Here is a 23,257-nt window from a genome sequence, read left to right on the forward strand (position 1 = left end):
ATAGAGAGTAAGGATCGGATTGCCAGCATTCTGGGAGATTAATGGAGGCAGAGGATTGGGTTCTCTTCAGTGAGCACTCAGTCCCTCTTTTTGGTGTGCTACTCTCATTTTTAACTGTGGGTATTGTTTTCAGACCTCTGCTAGGATTGGGGAGAGCAGGCATTCAGTGGAATGGGATGAGGGACATCTAGGGTATCTTACTGCTTCACAAACAGCTTTCACTAGTTTTCTCTTTTTTAGTCATACCATCCTACTATTTGCTCCCTTCACCCCAATTTCCAAAGTGCTTAGTTCTTCTAGTTTCTATGTCTTTTGAAGTTTCTGCCATGTAAATCAAATTGGTTCTTAATTTATCCCCAATGCAGCTTAGAATACAGTGTTTTGGGAACTGCTGACTTCGTTACCAGTGGTTCTGCTTATTTTCCAGCTCCCAAAATCATGTAGCTATTGTCCCTTTTACTTTTCTCTTTGTTCCTGAGGATTTATGCCTTCAAAAAATACCTCCACTGTAGTTTTAGTGGGACTTGAGGGAGTGAAGTTAGGTGTTTTCAGTTTATCATCTTAGTAACCTTCTAATGTTCCTTTTCTCTTTTAATATATATATATAATGTTGATAGTAACTTGTGTAATTAAAGTGTATTAACTAAATTAATGAAAAGTGTATTTACTTTCTACTTAATACACTGAAACCATTTATTTAGGTTCCATGGAATTTTCAATATTCTGCATGTGCAAAGTTTTTTTTTTCTCTTTTTAAAAAATTTTTATTTATTTATTTATTTTTGGCTGCATTGGGTCTTCGTTGCTGAGTGCAGGCTTTCTCAAGTTGCGCCAAGTGGGGTCTACTCTTTGTTGTGCGCGGACTTCTTACTGTGGTGGTTTCTCTCCTTGCAGAGCGCGAGCTCTAGGGCACGTGGACTTCAGTAATTGTGGCTTGCAGGCTCTAGAGCACAGGCTCAGTAGTTGTGGTGCAAGGCCTTAGTTGCTCTGTGGCATGTGGGATCTTCCCGGACCAGGGCTCGAACCTATGTCCCCTTCATTGGCAGGCAGATTTTTAACCACTGCGCCACCAGGGAAGCCCCAGAGTTTTCTAATAGTGTGATATATGATATATAGAAAGTGTAGTAGTTGACTAAACTTAATTCTCCTATAGTTCTTTTTCATTACTACTTGTGTGACCCCTGGCAAATGATTACATTCTCTGGTCATGAAAAATTTGAGATTATAGCACTATTATTTTACATGGTCATTGTAAGAGTGAAATGAAAAAATTATATGAAAAGGGCTAGTTTTATTTAGGAAGAGGTAAAACACTTAGTAATCATGGAGATGTTTACCTTACATTACAAATGCCTTCCATATGTGTTTGCTTTCACAAATAAGCAATGATTGGGTTTATTGACTAACCCTTCCAAAAACAAATTTCTTGTAATCTATGACATTATATAATCAAGCTGTACTCTTTCTTAGTAATGTTAAAAACTTTTTAAAGTAAATAGTATATTTATTTCTATAATTTTTATAGACTTTTTTCAGACTTTATTCTAACACATATTAGCTCCTATGTAGTGCCTCTAAAAACACTTTTAAAACTGAAAAATGCCCTGCAAAAGGTATTTTTTTCCACCTTGGGTTTTGAAGTACAGAGCTGTTTAGGTCAAGACTAAAAACCTAGCTGACTTCTTCTTCCTAGAAAGTAAGAGTTGAGATCCTAAAAATGAAGTTTCCTAGGGATGTAGAATTTTCGGAGATTTTTGTGGTAGAAATGAAAACACAGGGAATTACTTTCAACTCACCATCTATTGAGCACATAAATACTATCTCACACTATGGAAGTGAGTGGAAAGTGAATTAAATTGTTTCTGTCCTTTAAGAACTCATATATAAAGATATAAATAATGAAATATGCTAAGTATAATGATGGTATATATAAAAGACCTTGAGAGAGCAATTACACCTGGTTTGGGGGTTGGGCATAGTCAGGGGAAAGGAGAGCAAGGAAAGGATCGTCAGTGGTAAGATAATTTAGGTGGAATCATGCATAGGGTTTATTGGGTGAACCGGGATAGTCTCTTTGGGATAAAGAGTGAATGAAACATGGGCAGTGACACCACTTACCTGAAGAACAGCCTAACCATTATTCTTTCCTCAGTTGTTTCCGTGATGCACAGAAACAGAACCAGTGTGGGAAGGGACAGACACAGCTCCAGTAGGCTTGGGCTGAGTGTAGTCTAGGATGAGTCTTAGCTGTTCGCACTTTCGTGAAGTTATTTAATTTCTGAGCATGTTTCCTCAGTCACGAATTGGAGATAAAACCTATCTTGTAGGGTTAATGTGAGAATTGGTTTATACAATGTATATAAAACTCATATGAAGGCTTGATTGATATTAATGGACTTCCCTACTCCTTTGTCTTCTAAAGCCCCTTGCATGAAATAGGCAATCATTATATTGATTTGACTTACGTGCCTTGGGATAATAGAGAGGATATAGTCAATTAGTAGTAAAATGATTGTAGTCGCTGAGGGAGGATTGGTATAAGGAGGGGACTTCGATTATGTCTCTTATTTTGAAATCTAAATTGGGTGAAAAGGTAGATCTTATAGCCAATAGCCAGCATCTTAGCTTGCTCGGGAAAGCTTAGACTGAGAAAAAAGTATTTAGTATTTACATTGGAAGGTGCCTGGCGAGACGGGGGAGGCTGAGGGGGGTGTGGGGAGCACCGCACATTTGAAGGTATATTACATAATTTAAACCTTTGTGGAACAGGCTTCCGAAAGAATCTGCTTCTTGAATATCAGCTGCTCTTCATCAGGCAGCTCTAAATGTTTTGGTTGGTTGTCTCTCCGTTAACCTTAGCCACATTCTAGTGCTCCAGTGATGTCTATCCTGTTTGAATCTTTCCCAGTTACCTCTTGCTTTTAACAAATAGATTTGAGCCACCCTCAGAGAATCCATTATATTTTTGAAGAATTAATGTGGCTTAGATCAACTATAAACTTTTTTCCCCCTCATACAGTACTTAAAGCAGTTCACGTTATCTGGTTTACCTCAGGGAGAATAAATAAGGACTTTTTAAAAGCTGAGTATGTTTTAACTTTTATTATGGAAAAATTTCAAATATATAAAGAAATAGAATGAAATAATGAGCTCCATGTGCCCATCACTCAGCTTGAACGATCATCAATTTATGTGGCCAATCTCCTTTTTGCTATACCCCTACCACCCCCTTACACCCTTAACGTGTTTTAATTAATACCTACATCTAGTGGTGGATAGAGACAAAATAGCACAAGGCAGCTAAATTTTAGGATGGTAAACCAAGTAAGACAAAAGGAAAAGATGGATTTCCTAGCTGATGTGAGCTATCAAGCAAACAGGTTCTTTCTGTGCTTTTGTCCTTCTCTTGATGGTTGGTTACTGTTAAAACAAATTTGTCTTCTTAATACACCCACTTTCAGACTGAATTTTACCCTTCTGTTCTTCCTATTTGTTTTTTCCCCCGGGGGTGTCTACATTCTTTATTTTATTTGCTTTTCACCCATGTCAGAATATTGGGAGGTCTGAGCCACGGCATGAAATTTAATTTGCCCTGGGACCAACCACTCACCTGGAGATGTCTTTGTGACCATCTGGACTACAGAAGAGAAGAAATTGTTTTTATCTTTATGGCAGATGACTCAAAATAAGCTTTGTTGCCACTGTAGCGCTAATGTCTCTAGTCCTCCCCAGCAGTTATTTAAAATAATTGTCAAGATTCAATAATTTGATTGCAAGCTTTAACCATTCGGCTAGATTTGAGCACTTTGGGGCTGAGATTCTGTGGGAAAAACCTTTAATTAGCCTTCTATAAATGGAAAATGATTATCAGGATTTAAACAACTTAACTTTCTAGAAATTATAAAAATTGGCACTCTTTTCATGTAAAAAGTACTATAAAAGAGTAAAAAAAAAAAAAAGGACCTTGAGCATAGTTTGACTTTTTTTTTTTTTTCTGGACTGAAATGGAGGCTTTCTTTCAAGCAAATTCCCTGATGTTTGCTGTGTGTGATTTGGCTCTATCTCTGTAACTGCTAATATGTGGCATGGACTTCAAGCTGTCTGGGATCAGGATGTGCCCAAACTCTGTATTGCAAGTCGGGATTCACAGGCATTATGTTACAAAACTGGCTTGCTGCCTTCTCTGTTTGCTGTGTTGTGAGTAGCTGCATTGTTTGTTGCAGTATATGCATTAGCTGTTGTCAGTGTTCAGTTTCCTGCAGGCTGACAAAGTGGGAGGGGCTTTGTTTGATACATAGCTGAGTTTCCACTGTGTGAGTTCTTGAGTGCACACTGGAGCCATCTTAATTACACTTTAGTGCAACTGAGACAGTGCAGCTGTTTCAAAATGGCTGCTAACCTAGTCTTTGTAGCTGCTTAGGCAGCCACTATGCCACTGAGGAGACTTGTCACATGCATCAGGACCAGAGGTAAGAACCACATTACTCTTTATCTGAACATTTTAATTAAAAACATTTGAATTTTACTAAGTTTATATAGGAAGGCGAGCTTACAGCTTGCTGGCTAAGAAGTTGAAATGTTTGCTGATAGAACATTGAAGCCTCTGTTATGGAAACAGTACATAGGATGGTGAGGTCAAAGGTTAAATTCCTGTAATTTCTCACCGTCTTATGTGCTGACATTGCCAGAACAATTGATCACCACAGTAGTGCTTTTCTGGCCCTGATTAACTTAATGTTCCTTTTATGTTGGATATTTTAGTTTGCTTGATATTTATTTGTAGAAATTAAAAACAATATATTATCTCATAGATTTTTTTAAAAGAAGCCATAAGTAAGCCGTGTTTTGCATGAAGATTGTGATTTTTCTGGGTTTGTGTGTGTGTGTGTGTGTGTGTTTTGGAGGTATTGTTTGGTAGCTTTTTGGGAAGAATGTTAATTCTCTGGATGTAAATCACAGTTACAAAAATAAACAGATTTTTAACACTGTTAGATTGTTTTATTTTTTTCACTATGGGTTTCAGTTCTTTCTCATTATGCTGCCTCTTCCTAGCCATCCAATTCTTTCACATTTTTGATGGGGCTAACTTTTCATCCTAATTATTTTTTGGTTAAATTGGCAGTCAGATTTAGATTCTGAATTTAGAAATAGTTCACATCTTCTAGGTCTGGATACCCTTTTTCTTTGTATCTAACGTATGCTTATACAACAGGGCTGAAGTAAATCTCGGTTTTTTAGTTAAGTGATATTAACTGTTGATGTCCACCTTATCTTAGTTAAAATCTGTGATATATTTAAAAGTAATGACTCAATAATTTTGTAAATTTAGTTTCAAAATTTTCAAAAAGCTTTCTTAACATTGTTCTGAAGTATCAATAGAAAAGTTTATTGAGATATTGTAAGTCCATAGTGACCCAGAAAGTAGGAGAATGAAATTTTTATTCACGTATTATTTCAGATAGCAGAACAGTTAGTTATAATTAAAGCACTGATGTTTGAATCGCAGTACTTAATAAAATTTTTTCTAAATGGTATTGTGCATTCCTCTAGCTTTGTCAATAGAGTATTATGAATATATCCCTGACTAATATGACATAGAACAGTAAGTTTTGATCTTTCTAAATACAGAAACTTAAAAGACAGCAACTTTTTGCACCTTAAATTCTTATGAAGGACCCCAGTATATTAAAGGGATATATGTATGGTATTTTATTATTGTGTAATTATTTTATAATGTAAATTTGTAACATTTACTATTAATTTTCTTAATAAAATATGAACAATTAGGCTGTTATGATGAAAATAAAGGTTTGAAAGCAGATCATGTATGACAATTATGATCTTATTATTAGTGTCAGGATCTAGGTCACTTAATTGTAGACATCCAGGCGCTAAGGGACTATGGAATTCAGTTTGAGAAGTATTCTAGAACATATATTCCTCATGTTCTTTTTTGACTTACAAATTTTCATGAAGGTAGTATATAAGTTCTGTATTTACATGATTTAACAGTTTAAAATTGCTGCCTTGCCCCGAAATTGTGTTTTTACTTGTTCTTATTTAAAATTATTTTTAGCAACATTATTGTTTTTCCTAAGTTAATCAGTATTTATTTGTTCGGTGGCCTAAAATGTTTTTGGAATAATTAGCTCAGTTTTATCAACAGCTGTAGTATGCTTCTTTTACTTCCATTAACTTATTACTTTGTAACATTGTTAGGACTATTTTGTGTGATATAATGGATCCTCATAATCTGAACATTTCTTTATGTAAATGTATATAGGAGCTTGCTCCTGAAAGGGAAAAAGAATAACAAATCCAATATGTGTGACAAATCCAATATATGTGAGAGGTTCTATCCATCATGCATTTCACTTCAGTAAGGTTGTGCCCTAGAGTGAGTATGACATAGGAAAGTGAATGTGCTGTGACTCTAATCACTCTTATTTTTTTTGCCTCTCATAGTATGAACAGCTCACTGGATTTCAAAAATTGCATACCATGTAAACCAGATACTTGGTTTGATATTCTTCATTGCTGGAGAGAAACTGGCCAGGTTGAAATTATTGATCAGTTTATGTTAACCTTCAGAGTAGGACCTCAGGGAAATTTTAATGATCCATTCTTCTTGCCTTCTATTGTGGACTGTAATATTTACATCCACCCCCCCCCCTCCACAAGATGAATCCACTGATTATTACTTATACATGGGGAAACACCAACACTCTGTGGTTACTCAGGATGTTATTGCTAATTCTTTCAGTGCCATGTTGCATTTTTGCAACTATAAACATAAACTAGACCTCACTGGGATTATTACTTTTGGGGTTGGTGACAGTTTTCAAATTTTCTATGCTGAATTCCAGATTAGCTATTACGCTGAATAATTGAGGGCATAATAAATCTGGGTGCTGGGTAATTGAGGTGTTATGTTATTATTTTGTCACTTCTTGTCCTCCCCATTTGTTTACCCTTTTTCACAAGCCATTTCACTAGCATAAACCTTTAAGAGAAATGTTGAGGTAGTGGAAAGAACACTGACCAAGAGTTCAAATCAAAATTTGAATTCCAGTTTTGCTACCCTTTTCTTAAATTGGCCAACTCATTCCATTTTCTGACTCTCATTTCCTTATGTACAAAATGGAGGAAAAAAATCCTATTTGGCAAGGATATGTTGAAGATTAGTTTATTTAATGTTTCTGAATAGTACCAGGAAATACTCTACAAATATCTGGTCTGCTAATTTTCCAGTAGTATTTGAATGCTCTTCAGTTTCTTTGCTTCTCAGATGTCATACACTTTATCAAATGTGATTGGATCAGGGAATATGGTATGTTCAGAAAGAATGGGAAATTTCTCATAGAACTCATGCTCAGAAGCAAGAAGTAGCAAGAAGCAGAGCTGCTTAGAAGCAAGAAGTAATTACTAAGCATCCACTTGGTAATTGATATATTCATGTTTGCACTCCTGGGTTCTACTCTGTTAAATAAATTAGCCATCCTTTGCTGTATGTGGGTAGTGGCAGATGTGTATATTAAGTAAAGCCAATATAGAATGTTGTCATTACAGAATCAGAGTAGGAGAAATGTTTCAGTTCTAGTCTGGCTGAGTAGTCCAAATATGCAGTGAGAAAATAACTTCTCTAAAGAGATGATGTGAATTCAGGGCCTAGAGTTTTATATGTTTCAGTACAAATGAGAATCTTTACAGTATAGTTCTCTTTCAGTGGCCACAAACTGGCAGCCAGCAGACTTCTTTGGTCCTTTAACCACTGACGCATTTCTCTAGTTAACATTTAAAGTTGTCAGATTTTACACAAAAATCTGCGTGTCTCATCTTTCAGAAAATAGAATATTGGGCAGTGCTAGAAATGTATTTTTGCTTGAGAAAAATAACCTACAGTTGAGTAGCTACTGTCTCCTTCAGATAGGGCCTACTCCACACAGCTGGTCCTCTTCATTGATTCACATTACCTTCTGGGCCCCTGAGAGCTGTTCCTTTTAAATCCCTACCCTACTTACTTGACAGATTGTTGGCAACCTTTAATGTCTAAAATACAGCTTCTCATCCAGAAGAAAGTAAACATAAGTAGAATCTAACCTACTTCACTTGGTAGGAGAGATAGCATATGTAAAGTCAGCTTACTCTTTAGAAGATATGGCATATTGCTAACGTTTTTCTTGTCCTGATTTTTATATTAGAGTACCATTGGTGGCTGACTGAAGGAGATCCAGTGACATCAGGAAAAACTGACAATTGGTTGAAAGTGAGGCGATTAAAAAAATACAAACTAGAAACATACAAGTTCCTTGAGGTCTTTTAATGTGATAATAAATTCTCTTTTCTTTACACGTTATAACTATTAAAGACATCACTATTTATTGACTTGATGTTCTTAATGATGATATTGAATAAAAAAATGTTAAATTATATTCAAGATGTGCAGTTTCCTGAACAGGTAAATGAAATGAACTTTATAAAAGATTTTTGCCTAAATTGATTGAGCTAAGAAATTTTAGCACTTAAAATGAGTAAGTTCCTAAAAGAAAGTGTTCTTAACTGCACTAGACTAGATAATTTCAGAGACTGTTAGTTTTGTTAAAATTTCACTTCTGTTTACAAAACATTGACCATCTCAACTATGTGAAGACTACCTTGATGATCCGTGAAATGTTGGCGGTGTATAATAATGATCTGATTTAAATTTGAATTCCACATTTTCCAGAGTAAAAGCCAGCTTCTTAGCATTCATGTAATACCATGACATAGGTAGCTCTAGGGAAGTGCTAAAAGAAATTTACTCATTTTTGGAAAATGGCTTTCAAATTAGAGAGAAAGCTTTAGCGAAGATTGAAAAACCAGTTAACTTGCACAGGAAACACTGATGGGCTTCCCTGTTTTCCACTTCTTACACTCCCGAAAGAGAAAGTGATTTGGGAGAAAGCTTAAAGTTTATTCAAAGAAGGGATTTTTAATAAATTGCTCAGGTTAGAACTTTGACTAAGTGTTCTCATTAGTAATTTGTAACAGTCTGTTATTGGACATTAATGTGTGAATATGGAAATGATGAAAATAGTGCTCATTGACTCAATGAATCTTTGAGTTTAATGAAGGAGGGAGTTTTCTTTGAGTTTAATGAAGGAGGGAGTTTAACACCAGAGGAAAGAGTTGCTTCTGCATCTTCCTGAGGGCTTCTACCTTCCCTGCTGAAGTAAACCAGGCACTGCTGCCCAGTGGAGTCATCTGACTGGTGTTTCTTTTGCTGACATACAAGTATCATGGCATGCAAAGTGGAAAGTATTAGTATAGAAGTCAGGAAATGATAGTTCTGGTGCTGCTAGTGAGTAGTTGTGTAGTTTGGATAAATTATTTAAGCTCTTAATGCCATTCTGTGACCATTAGACAAGGGAGGTGGTTAGACTACAGGGAAGAACATGAACTTTGGAGTCAAGGTGAATCCATGTTCTTCCACTCACTAGTTAGAAGTTTATATGAAAAGTGTATAATAGTGCTCAAAGTATAATGGCTATTTATAGTAAGTACTCAATAGGTCTTATGCATTATTTTTTATGGGATGAGGCTAGTTGCTTATTTTCAGAACTTTAGTTTTCTTATCTTTAAAATGGGGATAAAGTACCATACAGAGTTGATACTGGGATTTAAATGGGCATAACAAAGTACCTAGTGTATGTGTGATACAAATTAAGTGTGAGTAAGATTGGTTATTTTTTCCTTACAAGGCTTCCTCCAGCACAGATTTTTTTTTCTTTTTTCAATCATTATGAAATTGGGGGGAAATCTGGGGTACTGGGTACTTTAGAAAAGGATCTTTAGGGGAGAGGGGATTGTTAGGGACCTGGCTGATAATACAGTAAAAATGCCCGAGAGCAAGGTGTTTAAATCTCAAATTGAAGACTTTAAAGAACCTAAAGGGGACAAAACAAGAATTCTTATTTGTGCTAGGGCAGCATGATAGAGTGAGAACAAAAATGGACTGTGAATTGATCAATTGATTCAACAAATTTAACAAATATTTATTATGCCCCTGTTATTTGCCAGGCACTGTTTTGATGGCAGGCACACAATATCCCTTGCCCTCAAGGAATTTACATTGGGGCAGGGAAAAAAGGAAGAGAGAAGTAAATACGAGATGCTTAAAATGCTGAGAGATTGAGAATGCCGGGGGTAGGATGGGATAAGTAGTGCCTAGGTGAGCCCTAATCTGAATGTGTTCTGTGGATCAGTTCAAGGTCAGTTCTCATCAGTTCATCTGTTCCTGGTTCTCCATTAAATAACTGAAATTAAGAGTGTCTAGAAAAAAAAAAGTGTCTAGAAATTTTACATCAGTCTAATAAAATAACTTTATATCAGTTAGATCAAATAAGAAAAAGGCCTAATTTATATGCCTTTTATTCCAAATAATTCATTTTCATGTATTTTACAAGAATATTGGTATGTAATGGATTGGAAATAAAACATTGGGTCTTTACCATTGTTAGTTTGAGAAACACTCAGCTAGTTGGTAACTTCCACTGTTGGCACTTAAGAAGGCTGTAGAGAATTTGAGCTTCTTATGATTAATTCATTGTGAGGGGATTGTGTAACTTATTTGACTTTCAAAAACAGTATCTAAATACTTGTTATTAACATATTTTCTGATGGACTAAAGGATTTTAGGTCCTTTGCTTTTAAAGTACTTTTATTCAAATAGTGTATGAAGTAGAAAGAGAGAAGAAGGAAGCAAAATTAAAAATGGAAGGAATGCAATACTTAGATGATTTCCAACTCTGAGATTTTATGATCAATTGTTGTTTTGGTATAAGACCTTTCCTCCCACAAAGTGTTGCTTATACAGGGTCTACTATATGAAGTTACATCATCTTATCATGCATTCGTCTCTGTCCCGTCATCTGCTGTTGGTGGGGCACAGATCCTAAGAAGAGAGTATAGTTGTTTGAGGAAATCTACTACTGCTTATCAAAGATAATGTGGGTAACATTTAGGATTATCCACATATTAGAAGTCTGCCAATTCCTGTTGATATGTAACTTTATCATTCCCCTATTTAGGGCCTTATTATCCTTATTGTGTAATAGGGATAATTTAAGACCTATGTTTTAAGACAGCTGAAAATAAGATTAAAAAATAAGGAACATATTTTGGATAACCCCTAGTTAGTGTATTAAATACTTTTCATTTTATTACCACTTTAGATGTGGCACTAAACTAGTTTCGCATTTATTATTTGAAAATGAAATTTAATATATTTAAACTCAATAAAGTAGTGGAAATATAAAAGTGGAGGTATAGAACTATTTATTAGTAGGTCATAAAGTAACTATAAAAAAAATTTTAAACAGAGGACTTTCATAGATAATGATTCAACTCTTGCCCAGTCAGATCTGGCCAGTTAAAACAATACACAAATGATTTAGGTTCAAAAAAGAATATGCCACACAAAATATGTTCTTGTGTAGATGTTTGTAATATAACATGCCTGAGTTCTGATATTCAGTGCATGCTTTAGTAGTATTAACTAGTGGTAAATATGTTGAATTATTTAAACATCACAAAGTGATACCTGAAGATGTATTGTCTTGTTATGTTTGGTGAAACATAAAGCAATTTGGTTCTAAGAACACATCTATTTAATGATCATTTACTATTTAAGTGATTAGTTAAATTTGAAAGGCAGCTGTAGAGTAGAATGAGGACAGCTTTTAGCTAATATGAATGATAGTTTATATTTTTAATGATTGTTAAAAATAATGGTCATTGGATTTATGTAATTATATTGGCCCATGCCACAAATAAACTAAGGCTTTTGAATATCTCTGGGGGTTAAAAATATTTTTGGTGGGGTGGAGGTGGGATTTCAGTTATATAAGAACTACAAGTTGATTTTTTCTTATTACCTGGATTTTAATCATATTAGTAAATAGATAACTAGATATATTCTAGAACCAGTCAGGGGAACGAATGGGGGGAGGGTTTACTCAGCAGTATTCTTCTTTAGTTTGGTCATGAAATGAGGACTGCTTTATGTAAATTGTTCTTTCTGGCGCCAGCTAGCTGTAACTGCAGTCTGGCTGTACCAGGGCAGCAAATAATATGTGTCATGGATTTTCTGTTTGGAATGTATAAGAATGCAGCCTTTTGGACTGAAAGAACAGAGTTGATGCATTAGAATAGGAATACTGAGACCTGAACAATTGCCAGTGAATATGTGGAATAGTAAGAAGCTATAAGCCTTTTAAGTTTCTATTCTGCTTTTATAGATTCATGCCTATTGATACTATTGGGTAATATGTGGGAGGTACCTAACTGCACACAGTTGCTGCAGACCTAATAGTTGGCAGCATAGAAAGCCATACAAAAGAATTCTGATTCTAGGCATCATCTTCACTTGCAACAGTCCTTTGGAAGATGTATGTTGAGTGTTCTGTGAGCTTCATTGACATGCTGTCTGATGTCTTCTGGCTTTTGTGGCTGATGGGATGTTTGCTGCACAAACTACACAACAGATGTGAACCACTGTTTGAAAGGAATTTTAATATGTAGCCAATCTACTGTATTCCTATTATTATTATTTTTTTAAATGAATATGTACCAAACGAGGAATTCAGGCTCAAAAAGGCTGATCTAGAAATCTGCATTAGCTTTTAATGCTTATACAGATGAACTGAGTAGCAGTGATTAACAGAAGAGGAAGTCTTTTTCACAGTATCAAGCTGCCCACAGGTAAGAGATTCAGGTCCTTTTTCTATGATAACCCTTCTGCCTCCCCTCCCTCCTCAGGCCTTACATCTGTCTCTCACCTTTGGGAAGTTTTTCTTTGTTTGTTTTAGTTTTAGTAATACCAGGATTGCTAGATTGTTTAATGTTAATTTTCAGGTGATTCTGAATGTCATATTTTGATTTGATTGTTTAAAAAATATTCTTTTCACCTTCTCTAATTTTCCTCAGGTTCGAATTGAAATTAACAGTGGGTGTCATGTGAACATTACTCATGCATACAATATATTCACATTACATAGAAATCAGTTTTAGGTCTCTCTTCATTATACTCGTGTTACTGTGTTCTCCGTTGTAGTGACACCAACTGGTACATACGGAGCGATGACATTTTGTAACCTTACTAAACTGTAAAGTTTTAGTTTAAATGTACCCCTTTGACTTCATCAAAATCAGAATGCTTATGTTTTTACAAGGGGCTCATTGGCATACATTAGATAATGTATATTTATACATATATATATATATATATATATAAAACATGGTCAAGTTTTCCCTACCACCCTCATCATTTCCATTTCCACATATTTAAATGTATCACCATTTTACAAAGTGAATTTAAGAATTTAAAACTAACATGAGTGTATTAATTAGAAATTCCATTGAATCTAATATTTTATTTCTTAAGGAAGTTGAAAGATACACAGGCATTTGTTATATTATTCTTTTTTTGTATGTCTGAAAAATTGCATACAAAAAAATCTCATTGATTTGTAGTTATATTTTCTTCATGATTTCTAGTATTGTTTATTAAGCTTTCTTTAGATTCTCCTCGCTATATAAAGAACTATATAAAATAAAGAATATATAATCAATACTGTAAAGATATGAAGATTTATGTTTATAAAGAAATGCATACTGATATCAGTATGGCCAATGATAAAATATTACTGATTGATCTAATAATAATTTTAGGGGGATGAGAGTGGGGAGGTGAGGAAGTTGGATGAAATGAAGGATGGTAGTTTAGAGGCTACCACTCTAGTGGTAGTTTAGAGAGGCTAGTTTAGAGAAGTGGAGGAAATGAATTAGATTAGGCAGTTCTCTGCCTTTGCCTTCTTCTCTGGGAGTTAAATAGCAGGTTCTTTCTGCGAACTGAAAGTGTTAGTTTTAGGTGGGACTTCAGTTCTCTAGATTCTGAAAGGTAGCTCGTCATTTGTTACTACTGTGTAGTTGAGTACTTAAAAAAAACTAGAGGCCAGCTGCGATAGAAGGCACACTCATGTTTCAGGGACTTGAACTATTTCCTGTTGCCTTTTGACAATATTGCTTGGGATTTTTAAAATGATTGTTTTAATGTATGTTCTGTTGAAGTATAAAAATGTATGTTTGTGGGTGTATTTCCTCTAAGTAAACAAATTCACTAGGATTGGAGAAATGCTGATAGTAGAAATATATCAATTTTGATTAATGTGCTTGAGGTTGGATGGAAGAATGAGGTTGGATGTGTTCTCCTGGTGTGGAGAGCATGGTTGGGAAATATTTTCAGACTTTTCTTGAGCCATTGTTTGGGAGAATATTGGGCTGGGAAGACGGTGGAAATAGACTGACTGGTTTGTATATATAGGTAAAGAGGCAAGGAGTTGTTAGACCAAAAAACAGAGGAATTTATCGATTGGTATTAGAGTTGGGGGTCATGGAAGAGAAAGATGATGGAAAGTAAGACAGAGGAGTATTCCATCTATAGTGAAATAAACCTAAAAGGAAGCAGGTAAGACAAAAAAATAAAGGCCATGAGCATAAAGATGTGTAATCTTTGAGACTGCTGAGGTTGAGTGTGCGTGATCCAAAAATCTGGGGGATAAAATTTGAATTTTTAGTTTTTGTGTTCCTCTTAGGCAACGAAATTTATTTAGCAAGCAGTGTAGACTTATGAAATCTTCAAAGTGAAATGGACCTAAGTGATCTAGTAGTTCTAACATCACACTTTGCATGGGTGTCTACTGTTTGGTATTTCTGACAGGTAATTATCTAGTTTCTGCATCAATCTTTCTAATGACAGAAGAGAGAGGCTCTAATTTCTTAAGGCAGTTCCTTCTTTGGTTGGACATCTGAAAAAAATTAACATTTGCAGATTTTGAGACAAAATTGGCCTTTCATTGTTTTGTTCCTGCCCTCTACCTTGTGTTTATCTTTTTCTCTGTGTATCTATCTTTTTTACATGACAGATCTGCACTATTTAAAGAAAGCCATTAAAATTCCCTTGTGTTTTCTAGGCTAAATATTCTCTGTTTTCCAACGTTTCCTCATACACTACATTGTTCTAGGTCCTTCTTTAGCCTGGTCATCCTCTTGTTTATCCTGCTGTTCTTAAAAGTCTCTCTTTTTCTGTGATGCTCATAAGTAAATGTATTACTAAAAAATGTCCCTTTCCTCTGACTGTGTACTTCTGTTCTGCAGTTTAACTTTGCATTGACATTTTTGGCAGCCACCTCCCACTGTTGAATTTTACTGAGTTTGCGGTAAGTTAAAATCCCTCAGTCTTTTTCATGTATTCCATTGATAACATTTAATATACTTAAATATTTGAACCAAGAGTATTACCTTATATTTGTAGTTATATTTTCTTCATGATTTCTAGTATTGTTTATTAAGCTTTCTTTAGATTCTCCTCGCTATATTTTTCCCCTTTTAGTAGTCTTTTCAAAGAACTGGATTTTGGTTTCATTGATTGCTTGCTGTTTTATTGAGTTTCCCATGATAATTTTCCATTTTTATTGTAATTACTTGCTTTGGGTTTATAACTTTTACAAGCATTTTTGAATTTGTGCTTTTTTATTAATACATGCATTTAAGGTTTTCTCCAGAGTATCATTTTAGTTGAATTCCCCGGGTTGTATTTTGTTAATACTTTGTCATTTTTATTATTTTTACCACTGATTTCCTCCTTAATCCAAAGTTGTTTTGTTTTTCTTCGTTTTTTTTTTTTAATTTATAAGGAGATAACTTTCCCTCTCATTTCATTATTGTTTATCTAAATGTATTATGTTATGGCCAGAGAATGTGGCCTTGTGGGAATTTTTTGGGGAGGGTGGTCTTGGAATTTATGATTTCCTTGTCACCACATGCACAGTCAATATTAATGTATGTTGGTTTTGTTCATAAAAAATTCGTATTCTGGGTTTTTTGGATATACAATTCTATTTATTTTTCTGTTTTTCTAGCATGTTAATTGAGAAATGCATTTTTTATATTACTTTTGTTTTTATCTGTAGATTTTAGAAAAAGATGTGTCTTTGTGGATTTATTAGTCTTTTCCTGAATTTTTAAAAACGTGTTTTTTCTTTATGTGATTTGAAGCGATATTATTTAGATACATCAAAGATAATGTTTCTAGTGGATTGTACCGTTTATTAATTAGAAATATCTTTTTTGTCCCATTACTTGATTTTCAATTTGAATTTTTTTTTAATATGTTACATATAGGCTTTATATGTATACTTAACTTTTTTTTTTTGTATTTTTTGGTTAGCATTTGCCTCATGTATCATTTTTCACCTCTTAGTTCTCAACCTTTTATGCTATTTTAAGGTATGTCTCTTTTTTATAGCACATATTTGATGATATTTATATTTTACCCAGCTTGAAACCTAAGTTATTTTTAGATGATAGTTTTTTTTTATTTTTGTGCCATATTCCACAATCTCTAAGTCCATTAACTCCCATTTTGTAATCTTGGATTTTGATTCCAGAATATATGTTTTAAAGATGGTGGGTCCTCAGTTATTTCAGTCTGCCCATGAGTTTTACTTGTTTTATGGAGCATTGCTGTTTCCCTTATCTGAGTTTCTTCCTAGGGCCTTTTGCTGTCTTGTGTCTGTAGTATATCTTTATATAATTATGTTAGCAATAATCTGTTTCCTTAGTCTTTGCTCAGAAGTAATACCTTTAGTTTTTCTATCCTTGTTGATTTTCTGGCAATAGGATTCTAGGCTAAAAATAACTTTTCCCCTGAACTTTGAGGATATTGTGGTTTATTTTAGCATTCAGTATTGCTGATGACAAGTCTGATGTCAGTTTAATTCTTATTCCTTTGTAGTTAAAAATGAGTTTTTAAAAAACTCTCTCTAAGATATTAGTATTTACTCATATTGGTTTTCTGAAATCTTAACACAGTATGTCTAAGTGTTAAAAACTTTTTTTTTTCTCATTTTAATTTAGTCTGTTTTGGTAATTAGTAGGCCTTTTCTATGGAAAACTTTTTTGGGGGCGGGGTCTGTGAATTTTTTTCTTCTCTCCTTTTTTTCTCAGTTCTTTTTTTCTATAACTCCTCTTTGGTGAAAGTTGTTGCTTCTGGGTGTATCCGCTATGCCTCCTTTCTTTCTGTTTTCCTTTGTATAATCCCTACCCACCCCCCACCCCAAATTTTCAATTGATTTTACTCATTTTTGTGTTTGAGTTTTCCTATTTTATGTTGGGTAGATGCTGACTCGAGTGATTGTGAAGGAGGTGGTACTTGCTGCTCATGGCATATGCTGGGAATTTGTGTTTTGAATGGTAGCCTTCCTTCCCTGTCTCTTCTGGAGCTTAGTGTTTGTGTGGGTCACTACCCTTTCCACATTCATAAATGTCACTGCTGCCCTGGTTTAGCATTAGCATGAAAGAGATTGGGGGAAGTGGAATGACCTTAACTGTTAAGATAAAAATCACATGAATGTGTTTTCATTTTAAAATTGAAACTGATATAGCAATTCTAAGTGAAAGTCTATATATTTTACTGTCTTCTCCCTAAGTCAACTGCTGTAACTAGTTTGGCATTTATCCTTCCAGACTTTGAAATATCACTTGAGATATTTCAGAGATTATATATTGAGATATATAAATGTTTAGAAATATATTATTTTGCATTTTAAAACATAATTGCATAAAAACTGGAAACACTTATTGACTACTTATATGTCTGAGAACTTTCTACTTACGTTCTCATTTAATCCCCATAACATTTTTTTTTTTTTTTTTTTTTTTTTTCTTTTTGCGGTATGCGGGCCTCTCACTGTTGTGGCCTCTCCCGTTGCGGAGCACAGGCTCCGGATGCGCAGGCCCAGCGGCCATGGCTCACGGGCCCAGCCGCTCCGCGGCATATGGGATCCTCCCAGACCGGGGCACGAACCCGTATCCCCTGCATCGGCAGGCGGACTCTCAACCACTGCGCCACCAGGGAGGCCCCCCATAACATTTTTATGAGGACAGGCATTATAATAGTCTCAATTTCGTAGATGAGGGTACTGAGGCAAGGAGAGAATAAGTATCTTGGACAGGTAACTTAACAAGGAAGTGATCATACCAGTATTCAGAGGTATGTCTGGCTTCAGTGTTTGTACTGTTAAGTACTGTGAATTCTGTAGCTGCTTGTACACTTAATATTCATGCCTTTAAAAGAGATCTACCACATTCTTTACTTTTCTTAATGTTCTTTATTCTTTACTGTGGATGCTGAAGTTTTTTTTTTTTTAACTATTAGTGATGGCTGTTAAATTTGATTGTTTGCTAGTACAGTGCAGAAGTAGGTATCCTGATACATTACCTTTTTAAAACATTCATGTATTTAAGATACATCTCAAAGTGTCTTTGGTGTGTCAAAGTGATGCACAGTTCCTGCTTATTTGCCCCTGAAAATAGTTATGACAGTGAAGTCTTCTACCAGCAGTGTATGATGCTACTCATTGCTGTACATTATTGCTAACAATAAGTAGTTGCCAATCTGATGTAAAAAAAAAATGTATTTTCTCTTTGTTTTGTCTTTCCCTGATTATTTTGAAGTTGAACATTTTTTCTAACTTTTTCTTAATGAGTTACTTGTTTGATTCTTTTTTTACTTTCCTTCTGAATTTTTTGTCCTTTTTATTCACTAATAGATGTTCTTTTTTATTCTGGGAACTAATTCTATATCACTATGCTTTTTTTTTTTTTTAAACTGGGAGCAGCTCCTCTGCCACTGCGGCTGCGCAGTAGGCCCGCCTCCCAACCCTGGGCCGCGAGCCCCACCTGTTCGGTGGTGCAGCCCGGAGCTGGCTGCCTGCTGCCCGCCAGCACGTGTGAGGCACCCTGACTGAGTGCAGCGCCCGGTGTGCATGGAAGATCTGAAGATCAGCAGATCAGCACTCACAGAAGACAAGGCGAGCGGAGGAGGGAAGGAAGGTCCAGCTGGGAAGGGCTGGAGTGCAACCCCACTATGTTTTTTATCTTTCACGTATTTCTCAAAACGTGTGGTTACTTGTAGTACTTTTCTGTGCCTTTGATATTTTTCTACATTGAGTCATATACCCAACATAGTTCTAATATTTCACGTATTTTCATAGCTTCGTGAGTCTTTTTCTTATATGCTAATGTTTCTAGATACCTTTTTTTTCTTGCTGTCCTGAATTAAATGTTTTCTTCTTTATGTTTTTTGTTTGAGCTCTTACTGCTTTGGTCAGGATTTCTAGAACAATAAATGTGTGAATATAGTATTACACTTTTGTTTTTGCCTTTAGTGGAAATGCCTATGGTGTTTTACTACTAAATGTGAAGTTTCCTGTTGGTTTGAAGTAGCCACTATCAGCTAAAGGAGCAATCTTTATGTTCTTAATTTTCATTTTTATCAGTAAATGAGTCTTGAAACATATTCAATGCCTTTTCAGGTTCTGTTGAAAAATGACAGTTAATTTTTAGGTTGTTAATACATTTCTGAATATGCTTAATTTTTTAATTATTAGAGGTGTTTAAAATGGATAAACAGTGCAGTTTGGGGTAGAAAATTTCTAATTTAGTATTTTACCAGGCCTACAGGGATAGAGTACTTTGATGAGAATGTATAGTTTTTTGTCTCTGGGCCTTCAAGATCTAGCGTAGGAAGTCCCAGTCATTTTCCTACAGACTGGGGCTATTCTTTGCACAGTATATTATTGAGTCAGTTGTTATGCCATTAACAGTGACGTGGCTAATCACATGTCTTCTGTTCTCCAGTAGAATAGCTTCAGACTCTTTATTCTAACATTTAAAAGATGATAAAAAATTTCCTAGAGAAATATAACAAATATTTGAAAATACCAAAATAAGGTCTTTGATTCTGAATTTGTGAACCCTTGAAAAGAGCTTGGTGGCATATTGCATTTATCATTGTATTTCTTTGGGCTTTTTTTTTTTTTATCCCCCATCCCCTTTTCTTTCCCTTTCTTTCCTTTCTTCTTTTTTAAATTCTGGAGGCTCTAGGCTCAGCTAAATATTTTAATGTGGCAGACAGCCAGATTTCCAGTAGCCCTGAACTCAGCATGTTACTGTTTCTTAGCAACTACTTGTGAAGTCTTGTGGATGTAACTAACTGAATTATAAATAGGGTTATGAGCAGAAGTGCAATTGAAATTGAGATTGGTAAGAAAGGCATACTCTTTTTTTCCCTCCCATTTAAATTTGAGTTATTCTTTATGCAGAGTCAGTTTTTAGAAACCTGGCTCATAAAACTTGGGTGTACTAACCCTATCAGGAAGACAGTAAGGGCTCTGTAGAGGTCTTATTTGTAATCACACATCTGAAAGCCTTTTTTTGATTATTAGGATTAAATAGTCTATATTGGAGAGATGGCAGTTAATGGAAAATAGAGTACTTCTAAGTTTCATGGTCATTCATGTGGAAAGATTACCACACATAGTATTACTGCCTATATTTTTTTCCCACATTTATGTTAAAATCTACATGTTGTAACACTTAAATTTTGGCTATATTTTTTATACGTTTAATCACATTGTTTCTTTAGTGTCTTAAAAATTGTCCTATAATAGTGACCATGTAGACATTTGATAAATGCATGAATACACCAAGCTATCTTAGCCATTTCTCAGTAGAGCAGTGGATTTTAGAGTTGAATTTATTAAATTTTATTTAAGAATCAAAATATAAGTATTCTCTCAGGTCTTCTAATTTGTTTTCCATTTATTCCAGGTGGAAAACTTTAGACCTAAAGATTTTAAATGATTTGCCTAACCCAAATATCTCCAATCTGTGTTTTTTCTGCATTATTCTCTTACTGATAACAGATCTAACAGCTTTTTTTGTTTGTTTTTGCATTTATGTTTCATCAGTTTATATGAAGTGTAATTGTATTCTGTAATTTAAATTAGAAACATACAACTGAATTCAGTAACAAGCACAACTAATATGAACAGATTTAGATGAGAGTAGAAGAACATGAGATCTCAGTATGCTTGTGGTTATCAATTGTATGTTCATAGAATGTGTGGAAAACATCAGCTCATTTGGTCTGATGGTTAAGAGGAGAGAGGCTAAGAGAGTTTCCAAAGTATAGTGTTTTTTGGTCAGATCTGCAGATTTTTTTAGGTTCTGAAAGAGGAAACAGTGATAGTCCTTGGTTTTGGGTAAAGGAACTCTGTATTTTCTTAAAATACATCACAAACTTTTGATAGTAGCTTCTGATAGCCCAACCTGTATTAACTCAGCTTTTTAGGAACATTTGCCTGAAGCAAGTAGATTATATTCTCATGCATTGTTTGCCAGAAAGATTTCAGACTGGGAACGTAATTTTTCTTTTTTTGCTCCCTGGAGGGGTGCTGGTCCATTCTGAGTTGTATGCCCAGGAGAGATCTTGTTATCAAAAGCATAACTTTTTTTTTCTTAAATTCTAACTGAAGAAAGATACAGATTTGCAGATAAGGTCAGCTCAAAAAGTTGTGGTAAATAGAATTTTAGTTAGAACTGCAAAGGGATAACATACTAGCAATATTGCTTTGCTACAGAAGAGAAAAATTATAGGTACAAAGAAAAATTTGAATTTCCTCTGGGATATGAAAGATTAGGTTTCTTCTTTTAGTTTAGTTATATTTGTTATTAAAGTTAGACTTCTGTACCCATAGGCTAGGGCCACAAGAACATCTGGTTCTCAGCTGACATTTTAAATTCCTGTGGGCTGTTGGAGGGGAGGGTCTACAGATGGGGAAGAGAATGGAGAGATGGAGGGTGATGTTTCTGGAACGTATCTAAACTTGTCCAGGGCATTTTAGTTGCTGTACTAATTTTTAACACTAAGGTGCCATTGATTATTCAATCCCCCCAAAATTCCTGTTGGTGTGTGATAAAATGTTTACTTTGAATAATATTCTGCAAACCTCATGCTTTTTCTGTTCTCTTGAAATGAAACTGGCTAGTATAAGTAAAACTAAAAAGTATTATAACTGCTTTAAATAATACCTAAGAAAATATGAAGTGCTGAGATGTATATCTAAAGGGATATTTGACTTACATATCTGGAATTATAAAATACTTTTTCCCACTTTTTGTGCCTTGTTATCAAATTTTGACCCATTTGTTATATTCTCCCCCACTAATTGTAACTCATAGGTTAATTCATACTGCTTTCCTTTGTGATGAGGATCATAGTTTATTTGTTCAGATAAGTAAACAAGATCTATGTACATATAATACTTAAGTTATCTTAAAGATGCGAATACAGTTGTAGTTAGATCTGTATATCCAAGTCACGTGAATACAACGTTAAGAAAAGTGAAGACAATAAGCTGTTACTTTTCATTCAGACCAATGTTTAAAATAATAGTATTTATGTTTTTAAAGGCGTGGTTAAACTTAATTTTAAAATCTAGCTATCCTTAAATGTCTAGATTAAAAGGATATACTACTCAATAGATTGCTCATTTGATGTTTCTTCATCCTTCACAGGAGCTCTTTTTGTTACTTAAAACTGTTCCGCATTCTTATATGTTTTAGAGACATTGTTTCTAAGGTTTATTAAAATAAGTGTTTTACATGTAATTTTCATAATGAACTTCTTAAGACTTTCCTAGTATCAAATATATGAATTCATTTTTTGACCAAAGAAAACTTTTTAAAGTTAATTTACCACATCACTAAAACATACTGATGGAGGGTTTGATGTAAGAAATGTATAGAACATGAAATTTGATAAATAGCATTTGTTTTAATATGGTTTGATTGTCTAACCAGCCTTGCATTTCAGCAGCTATAATTTAAATTTTTGAAATTAAAAAGCTTTTTTTCCTTTCTTTTTCTCTTTCCTTTCTTTTATTTATTTATTTTTAAATTTGGTCATTCCTCAGTAGCCCATAATCTTCATAGTTATTACATTAGACTGCACATTGTTTGCCATCTTTAGGAATTAAAATTTCTCCAGAGTAAATCTGTTATGTACAAGGAAACATGCATACTAAGCATAATTAGGTTGGAAAGTTAGAATGATGAAAAACATTCTTTTATTTGGGTGACAGAATAAGAAAAGTCAATCCCACATTAGACAAAATTGAAAAGCCAAAGATAGCAGTATTTTACAGATTATATATTTACATGTTTAACTTTTACTTGACATATACAATAAGATGGTTTGTTTTCCTCACTGACAGGAATTGTTTTAGTTTGATTGAGGAAACAATTATTGAATGTCTACCATGTGGAAGACACTACTGTATGTTGGAACAAGTTTGTGTCAAAAATAAGGCAT

General features: G+C 34.5%; 1 protein-coding gene across 2 annotated transcripts in view; it reads left to right on the forward strand.

The window, feature by feature from the left end:
• The window catches only part of ATF7IP (activating transcription factor 7 interacting protein), a 116,652-nt gene that overhangs the window by 13,782 nt on the left and 79,613 nt on the right, over positions 1-23,257 (forward strand). Inside the window, exon 1 of one of the 2 annotated variants that reach the window (XM_081248525.1) lies at positions 4,211-4,469. The exons of the other annotated variant lie outside the window; for it this stretch is intronic. Within the exon in view, the coding sequence (XP_081104651.1) occupies positions 4,453-4,469 (17 nt within the window). The 5' untranslated portion in view covers positions 4,211-4,452. Of the gene's footprint in view, positions 1-4,210; positions 4,470-23,257 lie in introns of those variants that run through there. 2 annotated transcript variants of the gene reach the window in all.

This window comes from Mesoplodon bidens (genome assembly GCF_964165515.1).
Source record: "Mesoplodon bidens genome assembly, chromosome: 11".
In the NCBI taxonomy this organism is placed as follows: Eukaryota; Metazoa; Chordata; class Mammalia; order Artiodactyla; family Ziphiidae; genus Mesoplodon; species Mesoplodon bidens.